The sequence below is a fragment of the Musca vetustissima genome, unplaced genomic scaffold, assembly GCF_032173495.1.
Source record: "Musca vetustissima isolate MV318-11 ecotype Yass unplaced genomic scaffold, APGP_CSIRO_Mvet_v1 utg19638, whole genome shotgun sequence".
In the NCBI taxonomy this organism is placed as follows: domain Eukaryota; kingdom Metazoa; phylum Arthropoda; class Insecta; order Diptera; family Muscidae; genus Musca; species Musca vetustissima.
Window position 1 is genome coordinate 202,652 of NW_026881834.1, and position 21,144 is coordinate 223,795.

General features: G+C 36.2%; 3 protein-coding genes across 3 annotated transcripts; all 3 read right to left on the reverse strand.

The window, feature by feature from the left end:
• Positions 1 to 4,284: 4,284 nt before the first annotated feature.
• LOC133327884 (sodium-independent sulfate anion transporter) lies at positions 4,285 to 6,510 on the reverse strand. The gene is made up of 6 exons (XM_061536417.1): positions 6,030 to 6,510; positions 5,756 to 5,976; positions 5,381 to 5,702; positions 5,162 to 5,323; positions 4,817 to 5,103; positions 4,285 to 4,750 (listed from the first exon to the last, which is right to left on the reverse strand). Exons 1-6 carry the CDS (start codon positions 6,508 to 6,510, stop codon positions 4,310 to 4,312), a joined length of 1,914 nt encoding a protein of 637 aa, XP_061392401.1. The 3' UTR covers positions 4,285 to 4,309.
• Positions 6,511 to 12,827: 6,317 nt separating this feature from the next.
• On the reverse strand, positions 12,828 to 13,530 carry LOC133327885 (uncharacterized). The gene is made up of 3 exons (XM_061536418.1): positions 13,510 to 13,530; positions 12,987 to 13,438; positions 12,828 to 12,921 (listed from the first exon to the last, which is right to left on the reverse strand). The coding sequence occupies exons 1-3, from the start codon at positions 13,528 to 13,530 to the stop codon at positions 12,828 to 12,830; spliced, it is 567 nt and encodes a 188-aa protein (XP_061392402.1).
• Positions 13,531 to 16,363: 2,833 nt separating this feature from the next.
• LOC133327886 (uncharacterized) lies at positions 16,364 to 17,165 on the reverse strand. The gene is made up of 3 exons (XM_061536420.1): positions 17,049 to 17,165; positions 16,527 to 16,972; positions 16,364 to 16,451 (listed from the first exon to the last, which is right to left on the reverse strand). Exons 1-3 carry the CDS (start codon positions 17,163 to 17,165, stop codon positions 16,364 to 16,366), a joined length of 651 nt encoding a protein of 216 aa, XP_061392404.1.
• Positions 17,166 to 21,144: the final 3,979 nt, after the last annotated feature.

Below are 21,144 nucleotides of genomic sequence, written 5' to 3' on the forward strand. Positions count from 1 at the left end.
GACCACAATTTAATGGCCATCATTGTAATCAGCATCAATGGTGCTTGTTTGTACGCTTCAGCAGGTCTAGGGGGATGTACTCGGAGATAGCTTATGAGCGAATGCCTAGCATGGAACCGCCTGTTAATGTTATGAAAAGTTACTTGACTATTTTTGATGATTCGCATTATAAAAATTTGAACATGCACAAACATGTGTGTATATTTATGAGTGGCCCAAAGAAACCTTGATAAAAACAAATATCAATTTATTCAGGGAACAGCATAATAGTAGAACGTGCCTCAATAATGTTCCTTTTCGTTTTTATGCCGATGTTGATGTTGATTTTAATATAATTTAATTTATGTTGACACACAAATCACATACATGCGGAGCCAACACTATTGCGTTTCTGTATATTGGATGTGTGAGTGAGCCTCTGACAACTTTTGAGAGCCAATGATGATGTATGTCACTCTCCTGTGAGAGAACATATGTGATTTTTTTTTTACTTCGGACCACTTCTTACCTATTTCCATAAAGAGAGGTAGGGAGATCCGCTACAAATAATAAATATTAGATACAATTTATCACGTCAAAGATGACATGGTTTCCAGCAATGTATAAAACTTAGGAAATTATTACTAATTTGTCATAGTGAATGACTCGCAGAGGAAGAACTCTTTTACGTGTGTTTTCTTATGAATACAGGGGAATGGTAAGTCTAAACACATACATACATACTCTATGCTGATAATATCACAAATGTTGTTTCGCATTAATCCTTTAATACTCCTTTTAATGGCAAAGGCGTTGTTTTGAATGAAGTCGCCGAATTCAAGGATAAATAACACAAAAGCAACAACGGCAATAATTTGATGCTATGCAGGGTGATCCACCATCCGCATCAATTGACTATAACCGAAAAACAAAGGGGGTGGATGTCAGAAATGGTTGTCCATTTCGAGGTTTCAAAAGTATTTAAAATCAATTGTTTTTTTTTCGTTTCAGATGAAAGTCAGAAATTAATCACTCTTGTGATTCAGCCACATATCGTGCTTTAAGAAGAGATTATGGTTTACACAATCTACCAACTACGGATGTGTTAATAAAAAAATGGTCGGATAGGAAATAAATTAGTTAAAGTAACAAAACTTTTTTGAAAACATGTGAAAAATATGATTCTGTAAGATTTATTGCGTAAAAATACCTAAACAGCGGCGTAAACTCAACGCACTTTGCAAAAACATAAAAGATTGTAATAATAATTCCATTGAAACTTTACTCGCGGGGTCGAAAATGCGCTTTCTCTCTCTTGAACATATAAATCATTCAAAAAGTTTAAATAAATCTTTTAATATCGCCGTTATAATAGTGCAGTGCAGCCTATAAATGTGTTTGCCAATAAAATAGAGCAGTAAATGTAACGAATTCAAAATACAAAGTTATCGCCCCTCTGGAGTTCCGTACTATAAAAAACTCAAGTGTCACTTAGGGCGGCAAATTAGTTGCTTTTCGTGATGTATGACATCCATTTTGCAAGGAAATTTACATTCACGTTTATTGAAAAAAAAAAATGTTAATACGATTCAATGTTGAAGTATTTTTAGGTTTAATGTTAATTGAAAATTTCAGAATAACTGCAACATTCTCCATAGTTTGTTGTTCTCAGAAAATTAGGAAAGCTATACAATGTTTTATTTTTGCATGTCTCGGTGAAAACTAGCAGCAAAACTTAAATTTTGCATGAAACCGATTTTTTCGGTTAAAAAAAATAAATAAATAACATTTTTGTTAACATATTTATTTTAATGTTTCTGACTGAAGTATTAAACTGTTAAAGTATGCCTGGGAAAATAACCACAACATCTATAAAACTCATCTATTAGTGGAAGATTTCTAAGTGATGAAAGCCTACCATGAATCGAAAAAGGGATATAAAACAAAGACTACATTTTTAACAACTTCATACCAAAATTATATAGTATGAAATATAAAGTTATAAATACAATGCAGAACTTAGAAATGTATCTTAAAATGTTAATCGAAAGAAACATCGTCCTAAGTCTCATTCATTAATTTAAACCAACCATGCTCATCATATAACATAACTGAGCGTCGATGGTTAAACACACAATGGGAAAAGTGAGAACATATTACATTGAGAATCGATTTAGTAATCCATTATATATATTATATAACGTAAAAATCGATACTAATAACCTACTCGTTTCCCAACGATACGATAAAAAAATTAACTGAACTGAATCAAGAAAACAATAAAAATACAATTTGTGAAGTTAAATTATAAATTTGATGTTCAAAAAATGTAAGTGATGACATCATAATAAAATATTATTATTTCACTTTTTTAAATTGTTGCAACAATAATTTATCACTCATCGATAACATTATGCATTATATGTATAGTATAAAGCAATATATTGTTTTCGTTGGACACGTAGCGTATTGCGGATAATGCATACTGTAATCAACAAGTTATAGTGGATATACATTGCCCGTTCGTTTACCATCGATTACATTTTCCCACTGGGTATGTTCTATAAAACTGCATGATTGTATGTGATCTTGTAGACTTTCCTGTTTAAGTCTATAAACGAAATTCATAATCATCAATAAAAATGTTTCCGTCATTCACCTGACCTTACAGTTGGTTTACATTGTACTGATAAGAAGGTTAACCCGTTAAAAAGTGCTAATGTTAATGTTTAATAATTTTTTAAACTTTTGACGCAAAAAAATCATTAGTATTTGACGTCACTTCAAACAAGAATTTCAGATTGATAGAATTTGTATTGTTTATACAATTGTTTGAAAGTTAAAATACTAATTATGTTATTCTCCATTTAAACTTTAATTAACGGACGCTCTATGAAAATATAACAGTTACTACAATTTTAACAGTTTCAATTCGGAATCATTCACCTAAGAGATATTTGGTAAATCTTCGACGTGGGTCTTTAATTAAGCTCTCGTTGTTCTAATTAAGTGCTTTCGATGCTTTCTCCTCCAATTTTCACATCGAAACAAGAAATTCCTAAGGCCAATTATTATGCAACCAGGCCAGGCTATTTCTACCCACTCCATTTGCTATTTCGAAGCATATTTAATAAATTTCCAAAAATGCTTCGCCACAATGCTGCTGTCGTCCAGTCTCATTTAAACTGTTTAAAATGTCAACTTAATGTGCTTAATTAAATGCCAATGGGAGAAGAAATGGTTCCTTTTGTTATGGCCAAGAAACGAACTGCGTTCCGACATTGTCTGGGCTCGGCATTCGAACTACAGGACTTCCAATGCCGTTCATTACAGGAAAGGCAAAAATTATGGAAACTGTGGACTAATTCGTCGAGTCTGTGTGCGTGTGTGAGTTCGTGATGCCATGAGAAATAATTAACAATTTGTTTAAAGAAATGAACAAATAATGTCCACAATAAATTTTGGTCATAAAGTGTTTTGCGGCTCACTCATCTCTTAGAGACCATCAGCGTTTACGATTTAATTGAAATTATGTACCCCAAGTGTGATAGACTTAATTAAAATGAAATTCTAATTAAATGTATGTTATAATTTCAAAAAGCTCTAAACTATAAATAACTTGTAGATGCTTTGGAACTGTTGTCGATTTTTGTGTCAAAGGCCGACCTGCAAAAATCTACATTACACATGAGAAATCAATAAGGCCACGTTTTAAAGTTCCATTCCGAAATTTAAAAATTCCGACTCACAGTCCACGATATGTAGACCGATTGGGGCCTACTCCTAGCTCTCAGATGTTGCCACAACCTCTTGATACGACTGAAAAATGTTGAAATAAATACGTACAATAACTTGAACGTAATTCATTGAAAAATGTCGTCAATAGATGACAAATGGGTGTGCGTTTGTGACAGAGTCATTCAGTGCTTTAGTCGGAATTTAATTAGTTTTTGCCTGCGGTTTGCATTTTTTGTTCGTTCTCGTTTTTCGTTTCTGTTATTTTTTGTTTCTATCACACTTTCATTCTGTGGCCATGGCCATGCGTTTAGACTCGGACAGGGATGTCTCTTTGTCAGTCACATGTTTCACAGCTAAGTGGAAAAGTAAACAGAAATCCATTAACTCGGCAATTATTGTCCGTCTAAAGGAGGTTTATTCTGCTCCCAGTCTAAAGTCCTCAACACTGTGTGACATTCAAATAATGAGATGAGGTGGATGTGGGAGTTGCTTCGTCGTCATTGTTCCAAGTGTTGCACCGTCTTTAATGAGACACAGTTTTGTTAAGCTAAAGCACGAAATATTAGATTTTATTTATAGATGTTGTGTGTAGTTATGATTCGCGTTCGATGTCGATTTTATAGCCGAGATCAATGGATGCCCGTATGTGTTCCTTGAGATTTATGAACCCATTTCGTAACGACTCCTGAGTCAGGAATTCACGAATTCTTTCAGGGCTGTCACAAAACACTAGATTATCAACGTTGTCAATCAGCTTCTGCAGGGCCACATCCATTCGATAAAGCACAAGTAAAGCTTCAGTGCTCCGACCTACACTCTGCTCGTCGTCCTCACCCCTAAGGCCGCTGGCCAGTTTTACAAAACCCTGCGCAGCTGTAAAGTCTAGCCCGGTGACTTTATGACAATCAATTACAACGGGTATTCGAAATTCGGCCTGCATGGCTGCTTTCAGAACTTTAGCGCGAAGGTGATTAATGGCTGGGAAATATATACCATTGCCGGGTGTCACACATATGTATTGCATGTCGTCCACCTTGGGAAGAAGTTAGAATGTTGGAGCTGTTCGGAAATTATCTATGTGCGTTGCGGTAGGACATACCTCTTGGATTCTGACAGATATTTCGGGCCGAGCCCACAAGAAAAGCAAATGGGCCACATTAATGATGAGGCTGACAAAAAGCCCGACCTCCACGCCACACAGCACAGATACAAAGAAACACACCAGCCACACGCCAAAGTCACGTTTAGATTCTCGCCACAATCGCAGAGGAAGTTTGAAATCGAGCAACGTGAATAGGGAACAAATCAAAATGGCTGCCAGTGTAGCTTCGGGTATGTAATTGAAGTATGGACTAAGGAAGATTAGAGCCAACAAAACAATGATGCCTGTCAAGGGCCGTGCATAATTATCAATTCTTTAAATCCAATACAGAGTTACACTTACCGGAATACAGATTGGCCATGGGACTCTTCAAGCCGCACGCTGTACTAATGGCATACCGAGTAAACGCTCCGGACGTTGGCATGGATTGAAAGCAGGAACCGAAGACATTACACAAACCCAACGTCATAAGCTCATGGTTCGTATCAACCATGCCCTTGGGAGCTACGAGGAAGGAAGGTAATGCAGTTTATGTAGGAAACTAGAGTCACTGAAACTTACTCAACTTTCCTATGGAGATGTTTGTCAATGTGCCTACAATGGGAATGACGATGATGCCCACATTCATCTCTGCTATCATATCCCATAGGGAGTATGTCTTCTCTGGAGTCTCAATGGTAAATGCAGGCAGTGTTATGTTTGGCAGGCCGGACAAGGCGTTCTTGCTGAGCGCATATGGAACCTGCGGTTCGCACTGGAGCCATACATAGGACACAATAGCTGTGATCACAACTATGAGCGTTGTACGCGAGAGGGACAGATATCGACACGTGATCTTCCACATCCTATTGATTTTCCTTTTGGTCACCATTTTTTCCAATAGCTTTTGTGGGAATAGATGTTAATGAATTACGTCAGTATCGCTCGATAACCTACCTCAAAGAGGATGAGAAAGGCGATGGCGCAAATGCCCATGACAAAGTCGCCGGAGTTGGCTTCGGCATGCCTCAAAAATAGTGTCTTCACAGACTCCACAAATCCTGCCACCAGGTACTTAATTCCCAGAAGTACTTTAATTTGTGACTCTATAACCAGGATTGCCGTTGCCGTCGAAAAGGCCTTTATAACGGGCATAGAGATGAACTCGAACATGAAACCTGTAGAAGAATTGTCAGCAAAGAAATACTGGCGAAAATTCATTAGCAGTTACCCATTCGAAGTGCCGACATAATTAACTGCACCACACCACTGAGGAAGGTAAGCATAAAGGCAAACTCGATGGGCTTGCCCACCGTAAACTGCACACTGACCAGGGCCACGAGGCTAGTGGGCCCAATTATAACATTGTCCACTGATCCGAAGATTAAGTAAATCAGTGGGCCCACGAACGCGGAGCACAAGCCATATCGAGCCGGCAAGCCGGCCAAAAGAGCACAAGCAATACTCTCGGGAATTATGGTAAGTCCTAGAGTTATGCCCGCGATAGCATCGTTAATACCCCATTCCAGATTATAGCGACCTATCCAGTTCAGTATGCGTAGCTTGTTGCGTAAGAATTTCTTAGTTTTCGCGCTGACAGTCTGATTGCTGGCTTTCGCGGTGAAAACAATCCGTTGCTGTTTTTTCGATGGCTCGTGGCTCTGCAGCATTTGTATGTTTTCTTCCGTATTTCTCCCCGTATTGTGATCCATCTTAAAGTATGTATTCCTTTTCGCCGTCTCCACCAGTGGCAAATATTACCTGATTAAACTCTAACGAGCAAATGTAAACTGACTGACTCGCTGTCCAAACGGCAATGATCTTGATTTCATCGAACGAGCACCGAGAGCACCCACGAGTGTTGTGCGACGTTACACTTAGGTGACACTTTGTATTTACCCTACAAATCATTATCGGGACTAATTGTCTTATCCAAATTTTCACATTTGCCCAATATATTTTCCGCGTCGTTCTATTTGTGTGTTGATTCAGAGCTCGTTGTATGGCCGTTTTGACTTGCAAGTGTGAAATTCGTTGTTATTATTAAAACGCGTTAAACAGCTGAGCATACATTGCGATTTTGAGGGTAGCGGCCCGATCTACTTAATTTATTTGTTGACATTCAGCTCTCATTTGTCGCCGATGTAGACAAGATCATCATCTTAATTGGGTGCCAGCGTTTTAGATTGCTTTGTCCGTTCATCCGCACATGTATACAGTTTGTATCATAAGACATAACGCACGTCAATAATTTTATGTTATGATGTATTCGCAATGTCGAACTAAAGTCGACGTATATAAAGTGTGGATGTGTTTTTTGGAATAGGTGCCTATTTTAAAGATTATAATTTACGTGGAATTGAAGCACTTTACCAACATTTTATACTCACTGTACAAAACTTACACGCGGAGCTTAGTTGGTAAACATAATCCTATTGTACGCTGGTCTCGGTAAACTGAACAATCTAACATTTCGCACTAGATTCTAATTTACATGGTAGATTCAGGCAGAGCAGAGCCACATTGTGATGTGCTGTTCGATGAAGACAATAAAAAATGTTTAATCTACTGCCGTGTCGGGAATACAATTGTGACCTAGTACTCCAAACTTAAATATTGCGAAAATATGATTTTAATGTAATTTGCATGGAGGGCTGTTAATATTGCATTCTTCTCACTCATTGCGACTATTAATTAGTTCGTCGGAAACCTGATGTTGTGGTGATGTGAATGGATATATCTAAAAAGCAAAATGGATACCCATACAAGAAAATAAAAAAACTAACATTAAATATGTTTTTTTTAAACATGAAGCAATTCGTGGATTTCTCTATGTATGCAGTTTACTTAGTAATGTAGTTACTATGTATCCAAATATGGGTAATAAAATGGACCGTTTGTTTCGTTCGTCTTCTAAGTTTAGTTATGAATTCGTTCGTCTTCTAAGTTTAGTTATGAATTCATGCTGCTTCAACACTACGCAATCAGCTAGTGTGAATATAGAGAAAAGTATAGAAAATTGTATTTTATTATTTTTTTATCCAAAAATGCCATGAGTGTTATGGCAAGGTATTCATGAATCTGTCATTCGAAAGAATTCTTAAAAGATACCATGTCTAAGGATTGGTGAAATTGTCATCATTTAGGTATGGTTATAATTTCTTGATGACGAGGAATGCCATCACTTGAGTCCGTCATTGAAGTCATACATCGGCATCGAACAATTTTTTGTCATTTATTTCGCCATGAATTTAAGCACAACATTGACTGCTTATGCCTCTTTTGGTTTAACGTCTGGGCTATATGAAAAATATTAATTTCCGAATTTTCTGATCGAGTCATTTCCAATTAGGTCTCAGCCAATATTCATAGGAATAATGTGTTGCTGTAAGATTGGCGTTCCGACCTGGTAACTGCTGTGAACACCTGTTCTAAATGAGGAAAAAAATGCAAATTTCGAGTATAGATAACTTTTAATTAGAAAGTGTGCAAACAAAAAATTATATTCCGTTTTTTCTGATCGGTCCACGAAAACTTTGGTTGTAAATTATTTTCTTCTCGAGTCGTGGCGTATTAGTAACATTTATTATTCGCCTAAGTGTGTTTGTATGTTTGCTTTCTAACATTTTGACATGCCTTTTGAATTGTGAACCAATGTCACACTATATATATATATAAATACATAATATATGTGTGTATAATGTATATAGAATGTTTGTTTGTGTTCCTAATTACAGGACAATGTGGGGGGCAGGAGTTTGTTTGAGGCAGTTTGACGTAACACAAGCAGAAATTAAAAGTTTTCCTTTCGGCGTAAAGTAATTAAAATTCTAAAGATATTTCCTGCGCTTGGTTCCCCATACGCACAATGGAGAATGATAATAAATTCTGAAAATTTGAAATGCCAACATGTGTGAAAAATATTTGGGTTACATAAAGTTTTTACATCTATAAACACACAAACGTACAGGAAGCCGCGTCAGCTCCAAACATTGAATTGGCTAAATGCCCCAGTTTCGCATCTACACCTAAATGCATATACATGAATGGCAAAGGCAAATGAAAGCAAGCCAAGAATTGAGAACAGCACCTTCGAATTGAAATGATTTCGATTATGGAGGTCACTTTTAACAGTTGCTTTAAGTGCGATAAATGGGGCGCCATACGTCACGTATGACGGAGAATAATGCACTGTAACATCGAAAAAATTCAAATCACAGACTTGCTTAAACACTTTACCTAAGTATTCGGTTGATGTTTGTTTGTGAAAACCATAAAAGTGTGCGTGCCTGCAGTGACTTTACAAGAAGGATGTCCGTCCAAAAACATTATGCCAACGGTTTGCGTACGCCTAGTTGCGCGTAAGCCTCTTCCAGCACTCGTGTGAGCTTCTTTACATCCATTAAAAATTCCCAATAACGTTCAATAACAACGTAAACATTAATTTTTATGTTGTTACAGGACAGCGCCAGTCCTGCGTGAAGATGTTTGATGGTTACTGGCACACGTGCTCGTTGATGCCTTCCGTGAATACGAGATCATGTGCTTAAGCAACGCATAGCAAACACCTGCGCCCATTTGCTAGCGAGGTATTATTCAAAATAAATACTTACAACGTTGTGTATGAAAACGTTTTAATACTAAATAAATAATACATCGAAACAGACATATGAGTATGAGTACCATTCAATAATAGAACATTTCGAAACATATAACGACACCGACTCGCATATGATGTGATTTAATATGGCAGCGGGACGGTGAAAACGTGTTTCAATCTTTGAGATGCAACGATGAAACCCATTTTTTTTTTTAATTAAATGACAACTGTCAATGCAAATATATATATTTAACAATTCGTGTCATCGATTGACATTTTTAAACTAATGCTACATTTACACGATTGAAGGCATTTTGAAGTATTATCAAAATTTTGAAAATGTATTTTGAAGTCCTATTTACACGTTTCAAAAATTTGATCAAAATATTCTTTCAATATATTTCAAAATATTTTGATCAAAGTTTGATCAAAATGTTTTGAAGCTAATTTACACTATTGGTAATTTTTTATATTGAAAATATTGACTTTGAACAGCTGATTTGATTATTTTGAGAAATAGTTTAGTATTAATAACTATGGACGACGACACGTCCATCAGCATTTTTTAATAATGGAGGAGCTGATAAAAATGAAAAAAGAAGAAAACAAAAGCAATATTGGGTTCGGCCTTTTCTTTTGGAAGGTGATGGTGTGTAGTTTTTTTAGAGAGCGATTAAAACTGAATGATCCCGAACTATACAAAAACTTAGCAAGAAGATTTTGATGTTTTGCTTGAACTAGTCACCCCATTAATAGAAAAAGCCAATACTCATATTAGGGAATCTATATGCCCCGGAGAACAACATTGAGATTTTTAGCGACTGGGGACAGCTATGCAAGTCTGACATTCTCTTACCATCTCATATTAATTTTTTAATTATAATTTAATTCGTAAGTAATTTGATTCCATTGTCACTTGCCGCAACAAAAATGTGTAAATAAAAACATATGATATGTATTGATCAATAGAATGAACATGCTGTCAAAATATTTCTAGTCATCAATATTGCCAGATGCCATTTTTTGCCTATTTACACGGCATCAATAAAATCTTCAAAAGTTTTGTTCAATAAATTTTGATCAATTAATTTTGAAGAAATTTAGCTGTTTACACGAGTTGGAAGCATTTTGAAGACAAATTTTGAAGAAATTGTTTTTTTAAGTCGACGTCATTTCTCGTAGACTCCATGAAGTGTCACATAAACACATTTCACAGCATGTTCACTAAAGTGCAACCAAATTCAAAGGTTTATTGCAAAAAATGTGCCAAAAATCTTAAGCAAAAAAGCCTATGTGCAGTGTTTTTATTTGCTGTATGATTTATACGTTTTTTTTTTTGTAGACTTGCGTCCCTCCATAGGAACCACTGATATGACCATTAATATTGAATCATTATTGAATTCTTAAGCCTAAATACATAATTTAATTAGCTGCATTCATAAAATGAACAAACAAAATTAATTTCACTGCCATATAGACGACTTCGTTTTCTCTGAAGACCGTCTGTGAGGACAACATAAGAAACACCCATTTCCAATCAAATGTATACCCCAGATGTAGCACAAAGCGCACACGGATGTATATGTAGACAAAACGCCCTAGCAAACATCCAAACACATGCCCGGCAACGACATTAAGATGTAAGAAACATTTTGGGATGCTAGTCAGGTAATAGTTGAATTCTGCTGCAATAGTCATTATAGTAATGCCACAACAATGTGTGCTTAGAAATTGTAAATACTCGCCACGCACACACGTCCTTGCTTACCACACCCAATAGCTCCAGAGTAGAGGGAGACTGATGTTTGAGGGCAACTGTTAAGTGGGATTCTGAGCATAAAGTCCATCGGTATTTGCCACCAAATCCTTCCAAGTACAGAGAATTGCACAACTGAAAACAATCCAATTTAAGTTCCACTTCTTGGTGGTTGTGGTGGTTCAAAGGAGTAGAAAACGAAGCTGAATAAGAGGAATACAATAAAAATATAATTTAATGATTTTCTCTCCCGATTGGAAATGAAACGAAGTGCAGACAGATTTTTTATGTAAAGTCCTTTGTGCACCCAAAGAGTTTATTTGCTTTGGCAAATGTAAAGGATTTTTGCAAAATCATCAAGAGTATCAGGTCCGGTGCCGACGACATGGACTGGCGAAGAGACAGAATGAAGGAAGAGAGAGAGAGGGCGAGCGACATATTTCGATACGGAAGAAACGACAGCAGCATCATCATGGTCATGAAAACGTGATCAAAATGTTAAATCGTCAACATTTTCATGGGAAACATAAATGATGTCTCCTTTGTTCAATATACACCAGATGATGACATATTTTTCTGCAAGAAAAACACTGCCAAATAATTTGACTCCGGTGGAGGGGTTATAACTCAGTTCAGGTAACTGGTAACCACGGATAGGTTAATAAGTGTCCTTGAGAATGTGTCCATTTCTCGGACAATAATTTCAGTAAACCCTTGTAGAGATTTTCTGTCTCTGGATGGGAATGGGTGGATGTATATTCCGGCTAACATAGGCTGAACTTGTAAAAGAATACTTAAAAAAATTTGACATACAGTATAATGTTACTGTGTAATACGTAGATACATACATTGATTTGCTGATATAAGGAAGAACTTGCCATGGAAATGTTATATCTCATTGAAAATACATCTTCCGACAAAAATGTAAAAATAAATCCATTTGCGTGGACCTCATTTGTCAGACAAAATGTTACACTTCTTTGGTAACTGAGCCGATAACTTCGAACAGATTATTTAATATTTAATGGCTAACATAGATCTTCGAACAGTTAAAATATTTTGGTAATTTTCCGAAGGAAAGTACTTGCACTTGCATTGAAATGTAGGTAAGTGCAATGGATGCATTCTGGTGCACACGATGCTACTTGTCTGCAACGAAGCGGATGTATAAGTAGTCAAGATTCAACCCTCATCGCCCACATCGCATTTGGGACGAAGTGAGGTGACGTGTGAATTAAGTTCACTTGTTGGCACATTTTACTTACACCTACATGGAATTGCATTACACATACAAACACACATCCATTGCATGTGTAGCCAAGTTATGGAAGTGAAGAAAATTACGATGACAGTGCTATTTGCCATGTTCAATAAATATTGGCAGTCTTTTCGAGTTGGTGTGCGTGTAACCCATGTTATGTCGTCGCAACCTTGGGTTCCAGTAGAACAATTCAGAAATGGTAAAAAAAACCTTGTGACCTATTTACAACCAAACATTTGAAATACCTCCATAGTTTTATGCTTCCGCTAAATCTCAACAGCTTCGAAACCACTTTACAACTATAGTTGTTCTTAAGACTAATTGAAAAGTAGGACAAATGCGTAAACATGTTATTTAAAGGAAACAAAGGGCTCTGTATTTATTTAATAAACCCCGACTGTTTAGTGCATTTTTACATGGCAAGGTGTATCATGAAATTTACAACTGCAAAAATGGTGGCCAAAATTGCGCAGTCTCGAAGGCCAAAGGCACCAGCGGCATAACATCTGGATAAAAGAAACAATTGGTGTCAGCAAATAATTCAGTTGCATTTTTCTGGGCATTAACTTACGTTGGTGACTGTGTGATCAGGGACATGGTACCATTCGTGAAGTTTGCGTATTTCTGAGAAGCCATGTCTTCGTATCCATTGAGAACTGTGGTATTAGGATAACGATCGCGTGTGAGGACAATACCAAAAAAGGAGCTGGGATCGCTGGCATTCGTGTAGCCACAAACGAAAGCGTAGTTTTCGTAGTCGGTGTCCAGTAGTTTGTAGGTTGTATACGAAGTGTTAGTGAGCCCATTAACGTACGAAATATTGTAACCACCGCCATTCTCCACATTGCCTAATGTTATGTTAGTGTACATGGTCTGATTGACCCACAGATAACTTGGGGTATTGGAATATGTCGTCTCTATTTTCACCATATTCTGGGATTCCATAATAAAATTTACTTCGACGCAATCGAAATTTTCAGTGGTAGCAGGGTTACGTGCTACCTCCCACCATGTCCCATTAAACTAAAATGCAAAACACATCATCCTTGCAATGTTTGTAAATTGTTGTTCCTCAAACCCAGAACCAAACCCACCTGAGTGCCATTAACAGACATGCCTTCCAATTGTGTACATAACGCAGGGCTTTGCTGGGCGGACCCTAAGCCACTTGCCAGAAATACCGCATAAAGAACAGCAAGTGACAGCATGTTTGGTGCGAACTATAAATAATGTGTATTACGAACAAACTGAACTAAACAAACTGATCCACTGTAGAAAAAACATAGGCCGGTTGTGCTCGAAATGTCTTCGCCTAACAACGATTATTATTATTATCAAAAAATAATTAAAAACTAATTAAGATATGAAACTAGCGCGGAATGATTGAAAATGTACATTTCCATGGGATATTTCTTTTGCGATAATGCTCTCAGGAACGATTTTTAATTCATTTCAAGTGACCACAACATTGAATATAGCTTAAGTGAATCCCGTGACGTCTTGAGCAATTTGTTCAAAAGCGAAAAATAAACAAAAACAAATATTTAATTGTGAAATATGCGAATGTGGTCGTTTATTAATAACTCATTACCAGCAGACCTACCTCCTGAAGAATTTCTGTTCTGTTATGTTTATTACGAGTATTATTATTCGTATTGCCAAAAATGATTAACTTCTACATTTGTTTAATTCATTATGCATAATATGTACATAAATTCAAATTTAGTAGATATAAAAAATATTTCATGTGCTTTGGTATCAAAGTCGAAACACACCGTGACGTCTTCGATAAATTTAATTTAAAATTAAGGTGAATTTATTTGGAATGTATATGAAATACGTGTGTGTATTAGGGTTATGTCGTTTTGGCTTCTTTTCTCAAAAATGATTTGCTGCAGCAGGAACGAATGAATGAAATGGAACGAAGATATAAACCAATGGTTTAATGAAATTTATGATACTGAGTAATGTAGCTTTGTTCTGCAGTTTTCAGTAAAAACACATTCCATATATCGATATAACGATGGAAGCTGACAACATATAAATCGAGTTCTACTGTATTTTCGAGAATTCATTTTCAGGGATATTGAACAAAACAAATCTTAGTTTACGAGTACACATATACGAAACACTTTTAAGTGCATATAACCTCATAAATAAATCATGAGTACCTAAGTCATGGTATCGTCGTCGTATATTTGCGTTGATTATATACCTATTTTAACTGAAGTGAGCTAAATTAACTCATACCTGATTTTTTATTGCTTAGCGAAGAAAAGAGTTAAATATAATAATCATTATTAAAACAATTCATTGAAACTATTTTTTGTTTAAACGCTATTTTCGAAACACATTTTTCGCAAACATTTCCATTGCATTTAAAACAAAACAATAAAAAAGAAATGCCCAACAAGCGTTTAGTTAATTAACGCAATTCACAATTTGGACGTTTTTCAAACGGCTGGTATATGCTCAAGAATTATTTGGAAGTTTATGCATATGAAAACATAATATTATTATATAAAGATGTTATGTATCATTCATTCATTCATAATTTTTTTCATGGGCTAAGAAAACTTAAATAAGCCATAACTCCTGGTAAGTGGAATATATGTAGACATTTAATAAAAAAAACGTACATTCCAGGATTAAAAATGTCAACTTCTTCCTTTTTAAAATGGATGTTGTGTATATTTGAAAAAAAAATGAAATTATTATGATGGAGATGATTCATAATAACTGAGAGTGTATTCTTTAACAATATCTAGAAGTATTGAACTATGGAATGAGTTGCTACTCCGCCACCGATATTGAATTGATAACGAAGGTATCTGAACATTTATTGTTTTTGCCACTGGTAGAGATTGGTTTCAGTTCATTTTATTTCTTTTTTGTACCATATCTTTGCTGACAGGATTAGTTTTCTAGGCAACAGTTGTTAGTACATATATTTACCATTTAACTGATACTACATTTACTACCCGATTTCATTCTTCTATAGAAGTGTATAACATTATTCGGCGCATTTGTTTGTTTTTCCTTGGCATTACTGCTCAATCAATCCATCACCTAGAATTTGTAAAGTATCAACACATACACAATGGATCACCAATATTTATTGCCATATTTTAATTATCGGTTGGTTGGTTTAGCGACTTCTATCCAGCAATTTGTCATTTGGCTTCTTATCTATCTCATTTAGTATATGATTGATTTTCGACATAAAAAGACAATTTTCGTATCGTTTTTTAACTTTCCATGTAGTTGTTAAATTATTGGAAATCTAGTTCACTGTAACCGGTCTATGTTATCTGGAACATAGAACGAGTACACGTACTGTCATTTGGCGTCAATTCACCTTTCAAAATGCCCATTGTTGTCCTCTATACCCTACACCTATATGTATATATATATACTTCACAACATATGTATCTAAATCGCGCCGTCATCACCGGTTATGGACTATAGATCTGTGGAATTTCAATTAAGTACTCGACAAGTAGACATATGTCGGCAACTACAACTACAAGAGCCACGACCGCTCGTCGACATGCGAATAAACACCATTCATTGATGGATGGATGTATCGTCGCTTACAAGCAGCTGGCTCTCGGAATCTTATCACAAGGTTTGAATTAGTTCCGAGCCACACTTTGTTTTCGAGCACAGTACTAATTAGATGCCGAAACAAATGATGTTCCACTCGTTATCTTATCATGTCTGCGGATTTACTGATAAGGGACCTTCCATGTTTCGATAAATACTGTCGATTTGACTTTGTAGGTGCATACGAGGGCCGAAGACTATAGCTAAGAAGAAGACACACATTTCTGTGGGGGACCTTATAGAATATCGTTTATTTTTTTTTTAATCAACAGCAGTTTTAACAAATCAATAAATAGAAGAAGACTTTGGTTTCCAAATGGATTAGCATTAATATTGATAGTCTCAGTTGGAGATCGTAAGCAGCAAATAGAAGACGGCAAATATGGTACTCAGGAGTGGTAATGATGTTGAAGCGGAGCTGGTGTAGCAGCTGCAGGGGAAACAAGTGCAATATTAATATGAGAAATGTTATAGTTTGTCAAGTGAAACTACAAAATGGACTTACTTATACTGGGTTACATTGACCGCAGTGCTGACGTTGAAGTTAGCAAGGGTGGGGGCGGTGTTATTGACCAGCTGGCCGATCCATGTGCTGTTGGGTGTGCTGCTGTTAGTCAGAATACCACCGACTGAAGTCGATAGATCAGTTACTGAGGTGTAGCTACAGAATGTTACATATGATTTGTAGTCTGTATCTAGGATCTTGTAGGTGGCATTTGTGGCTTTGGTGTTTGGGGAAGTATAGTTGAAATTGAAACCGGTGTTGGCATTCACATCGGTGACATTTACAGTGGCATTGGTAAACTGACTCATATAGTTGGAGGTCGCGGACACTGAATTCCATTTGGTGACTACCAATTGGGTATTGTTGTTTGCCAGACTCACGTTTAATTTAACACAGCCGACATTTGAGGCGGGAGCTTGTACAGATTCATACCATATTCCGGTCAGCTAAATTTATATATACCCAATGTATGTACTGTAGTGAGTGACTAAGAGTGGGGTGGTATATTTGATGACAACTTACCGCTGTAGCATTGAGATTAGACATGCCGCTGACAGTCTGACATGGTTGCTGGGCCTGAGTCCCTAAAATTCCAATAACCACAAGTAGAACTGTGCAAATAATGTTACTATGAGCCATCGTTTTGGGGTTTCGTTAAGGATCGTAGCTTTTGTTGAATTTCCAGGAGTGATGTGATGTGCTCGTTGCGATTAGACCCTCTACGATTGCCTGCTAAAATTGTACTGAATTTCTGGTAGCAAAGTTAATAATATTTTATATCAGACTGGGCCCATATCTATTTCCTTTTTATCTTGCCACAAGTGGTATCACTCCGGAGCTTAGAGCCTACTTGATTGTGTGCGTGCAAGTAGTCAAAGATAACAACAAAATATCTGAAGAAAGCAAATAGACACAGCGAGCTATGAACTCACACTGGGTGAGTAATTTGAATATTAGCGTTTTACCATTCAGATGTATTTGGTGTTGAGTGCCAAGCAACAATTAAAAAATATTTATAATCTCAGACAAGGGGATTTTTTCTATTTGCATTTCTGCAAAGGGATTACTAAAGGTGGAAGTTACCTATATTCGGATGTAGACTATCTACCGAAACCTTTAGGTTCAAACTAATCGAACCGTAGTGTATGAGGCCAAGTACCTTAGCACTCATTACATGTGGATTTTTTTCTTTACTGGTAGCCAATTCAATTTTGCAGAAAACAAATTATATTATTTCGACAAACGACAATTCATAAAATAATTCCGAATCATCTATATTTTTCACTATATTTTAACTGGAATATCATTTTGTGTTACATTTAAATGGCGTTAATTTTTGCAATTAATATTGTGGCCGTCCATGTGTTATTTTTTGTATAAGTCTAGAAAGACTCATTACATTTCGTTCACGTTACGATGATGCCACAAGCTATAAACCACAACCAAACTGTGTTTTTCTCTGGATGCATTGGTAGCTTTTGTAATGCTTCTGGTTGACCGTCACTCCAAAATCTACAATTCTGCTCGTCGCTGAACTCAATTTTTAGAGAGAGAGAGAGAGAGAGAGAAAAACGCATCTTCGGCCAACATTCCAAGACAGCTTTGAATTATTGACCAAACTGTTTGTTTGCAGTGAAAACTTCCGATAAAAAACGAGAATATAAAACCAGTGAGCGGAACAGGTATAGTCGGACGGGGTCTACCGGAATCTTTTCCAGGACATGTTTCTCTGATTTAACATTTACGCCATGAGATTCAAATTTTGTCACACAAAAGTCTTGGTTCATTTGATCCGATAAATATAGACTGATCATCATGAAAACAGCCATACTTCTTCGTTGGCCAGATCGCCTTCGTCGTGCAACATGCGTGATATTCGGCTTATAACAGTGGTCTATTGAGTGACAAGAAACTCAGACGAAAATAATATTTTCGGTACATTGCATCCCCTAAATAGCATATGATCATAACCGAAAATTATTTGCGTCGTCCTTGACCATAACCGGAACTTCGAATATTGGCGATAAGCGTTCTTCCTGGTAAAGGTTTACGTATAAAATTTTAAGGCCTACCACTCATCTTGGATATTCCGTTAACGTGATCTTCAGAAGTAAATGTATAAGCCATAGGATGCAAATTTGGTCACTTTCCATACAAAACCAAATGGAACCGCTAAATATTGACGGATTATCATAAAAAGGGCAATGCACGTTCCTTGAAATTAAATAATCGATAGAATTTAGCTGGTCGTAAAATGTTTTCAGCATCAGCAATAATTAAATTTATGTCGCGTCTACTAAAATATTTTACAGCTTCTTTAAATGTATGATATTATTCCAGCCAAAGAACTCTACTATAGGTCTTTGGGAAACAAGTTTGCTTATGGCAGTTGCTACAATGTAGGGTTCAAAACACAATCCACATTCCTGCAGTTTTACTTCCATTATTTTTCGAATTTCAGAGGCATTACACATGATGATATGAATCATAGAACATGATTTAAATCACTCACATCAGTTTTTGAAGCCTAACTGTCAAAGCGCATATCTTTGGAACAGCTTATCGCATTTCAACGAAACTGGTATTTCGGAGAAAAATTTAAGAAATCCTTATCTTAATTCACAAAAAGTACTTAAGTAATTATACCTTTCACTTGACAACAATTTCATTTAAATATCTACAGTATGCCAAAAGTAATAGGAAAAACCAGTAAGGAAAGTAGTAAAGTCGGGCGGGGCCGACTATATGATACCCTTCACCACTATGGGTATATTAAACAGGACTATTATCATGAAATTGTATGAAATAAAATATGTGATATTTATCTAAATGTGAAACGACCTAGATCTATCCATAAACATGTCATTCGTTTCTTACAATGGGACAAAAGTATGTAAATCGACTTCAAAAAATATCAATAGTTAATCCATTGGGCTATGTCTGTACTTCTAGAAAACCCAACTACGTTATTCTATGCTCAATTTTGTACGTTGTGCAAAATTTGATGTCAATCTAACAAATATGAGGAGTTTGATGCACAATTTACTTATATATGGATGCTAAAATGAACCTATTTCAACGAAACTTGGTACAGGTTAGGTTATACTAATTTCAGTACGTTTTGTTCCTATCAGCATATATATTTGTTCCTTGGTGCGTCAATTACTTAAAATCAATCTATAATATAAGGGAGCTATATATAAATCTATACCGATTTCCTCGAAACTTGGCAGACATAATTCTAGGCTCAATTCAGTACGTAATGCCAAATTTAGTGCAAATCGAAAGATATATAGGGACTTTGGTGCACCATTTACAAGAAATCGGACGAAACTATATATGGGAGCTATATCTAAATCTGGACCGATTTTCACAAAACTTGGCAGAACTCACTCTAGGCTCAATTCAGTACGTTATGCCAAATTTCGTGCAAATCGAAAGATATATAGGGACTTTGGTGCACAATTTACATAAAATCGGATGAAACTATATATGGGAGCTATATCTAAATCTGGACCGATTTTCACAAAACTTGGGAGAACTCACTCTAGGCTCAATTCAGTACGTTATGCCAAATTTCGTGCAAATCGAAAGATATATAGGGACTTTGGTGCACAATTTACATAAAATCGGACGAAACTATATATGGGAGCTATATCTAAATCTGGACCGATTTTCACGAAACATACCAGACATAATTTTATGCTCAATTCAGTACGTTATGCCAAATTTCGTGCAAATCGAAAGATATATAGGGACATTGGTGCACCATTTACATGAAATCGGACGAAACTATATATGGGAGCTATATCTAAATCTTGACCGATTTTATCGAAACTTGGCAGACATCACTCTAGGCCCAATTCAGTACGTTATACCAAATTTCGTGCAGATCGCAAGATATATAGGGACTTTGGTACATTATTTATATTAAATCGGACGAAAATATATATGGGAGCTATATCTAAATCTGAAATTATTTTCTCGAAACTTTGCACACATCATTCTAGGCTCAATTCAGTACGTTATGCCAAATTTCGTGCAAATCGAAATATACATAGGGACTTTGGTGCACAATTTACATGAAATCGGACGGAACTATATATGGGAGCTATATCTAAATCTGGACCGATTTTCTCGAAATTTGGCAGACATCACTCTAGGCCCAATTCAGTACATTGTACCAAATTTCGTGCAAATCGAAAGATATATAGGGACTTTGGTGCACAATTTACATGAAATCGGTCGAAACTATATATGGGAGCTATATCTATATCTGGACCGATTTTCTCGAAACTTGGCACACATCATTCTAGGCTCAATTCAGTACGTTATGCCAAATTTCGTGCAAATCGAAATATACATAGGGACTTTGGTGCACAATTTACATGAAATCGGACGGAACTATATATGGGAGCTATATAATTAAGAATTATTTTCCAATATTTAAAATTAACTTCAAAATTTCCTGCCGTTAGAATTTGCACATCAATAGCAAAAATACAACTTTGTGTTTTCGCACAAAGTGACTGATGTCAAATTCTAACTAGTAAACAAAAAAGAGCGCCACTTTGCAACAACAAGCGATCACTTGTTTTTTGGATATTCGTCCACATCA

Coding starts and splice junctions, on each gene's coding strand:
- LOC133327884 (XM_061536417.1), bottom strand. CDS start 6,510: ATGGATCACAATACGGGGAGAAATACGGAAGAAAACATACAAATGCTG. Junction 5,324..5,380: donor CATCTCCATAGGAAAGTTGA/GTAAGTTTCAGT, acceptor CCTTCCTCGTAG/CTCCCAAGGGCATGGTTGAT. Junction 5,104..5,161: donor CATGGCCAATCTGTATTCCG/GTAAGTGTAACT, acceptor GGCCCTTGACAG/GCATCATTGTTTTGTTGGCT.
- LOC133327885 (XM_061536418.1), bottom strand. CDS start 13,530: ATGTCTGTTAATGGCACTCAG. Junction 13,439..13,509: donor TGTCTGTTAATGGCACTCAG/GTGGGTTTGGTT, acceptor TTTGCATTTTAG/TTTAATGGGACATGGTGGGA. Junction 12,922..12,986: donor CTGATCACACAGTCACCAAC/GTAAGTTAATGC, acceptor TCTTTTATCCAG/ATGTTATGCCGCTGGTGCCT.
- LOC133327886 (XM_061536420.1), bottom strand. CDS start 17,165: ATGGCTCATAGTAACATTATTTGCACAGTTCTACTTGTGGTTATTGGA. Junction 16,973..17,048: donor CTAATCTCAATGCTACAGCG/GTAAGTTGTCAT, acceptor ATATAAATTTAG/CTGACCGGAATATGGTATGA. Junction 16,452..16,526: donor GTCAATGTAACCCAGTATAA/GTAAGTCCATTT, acceptor TTTCCCCTGCAG/CTGCTACACCAGCTCCGCTT.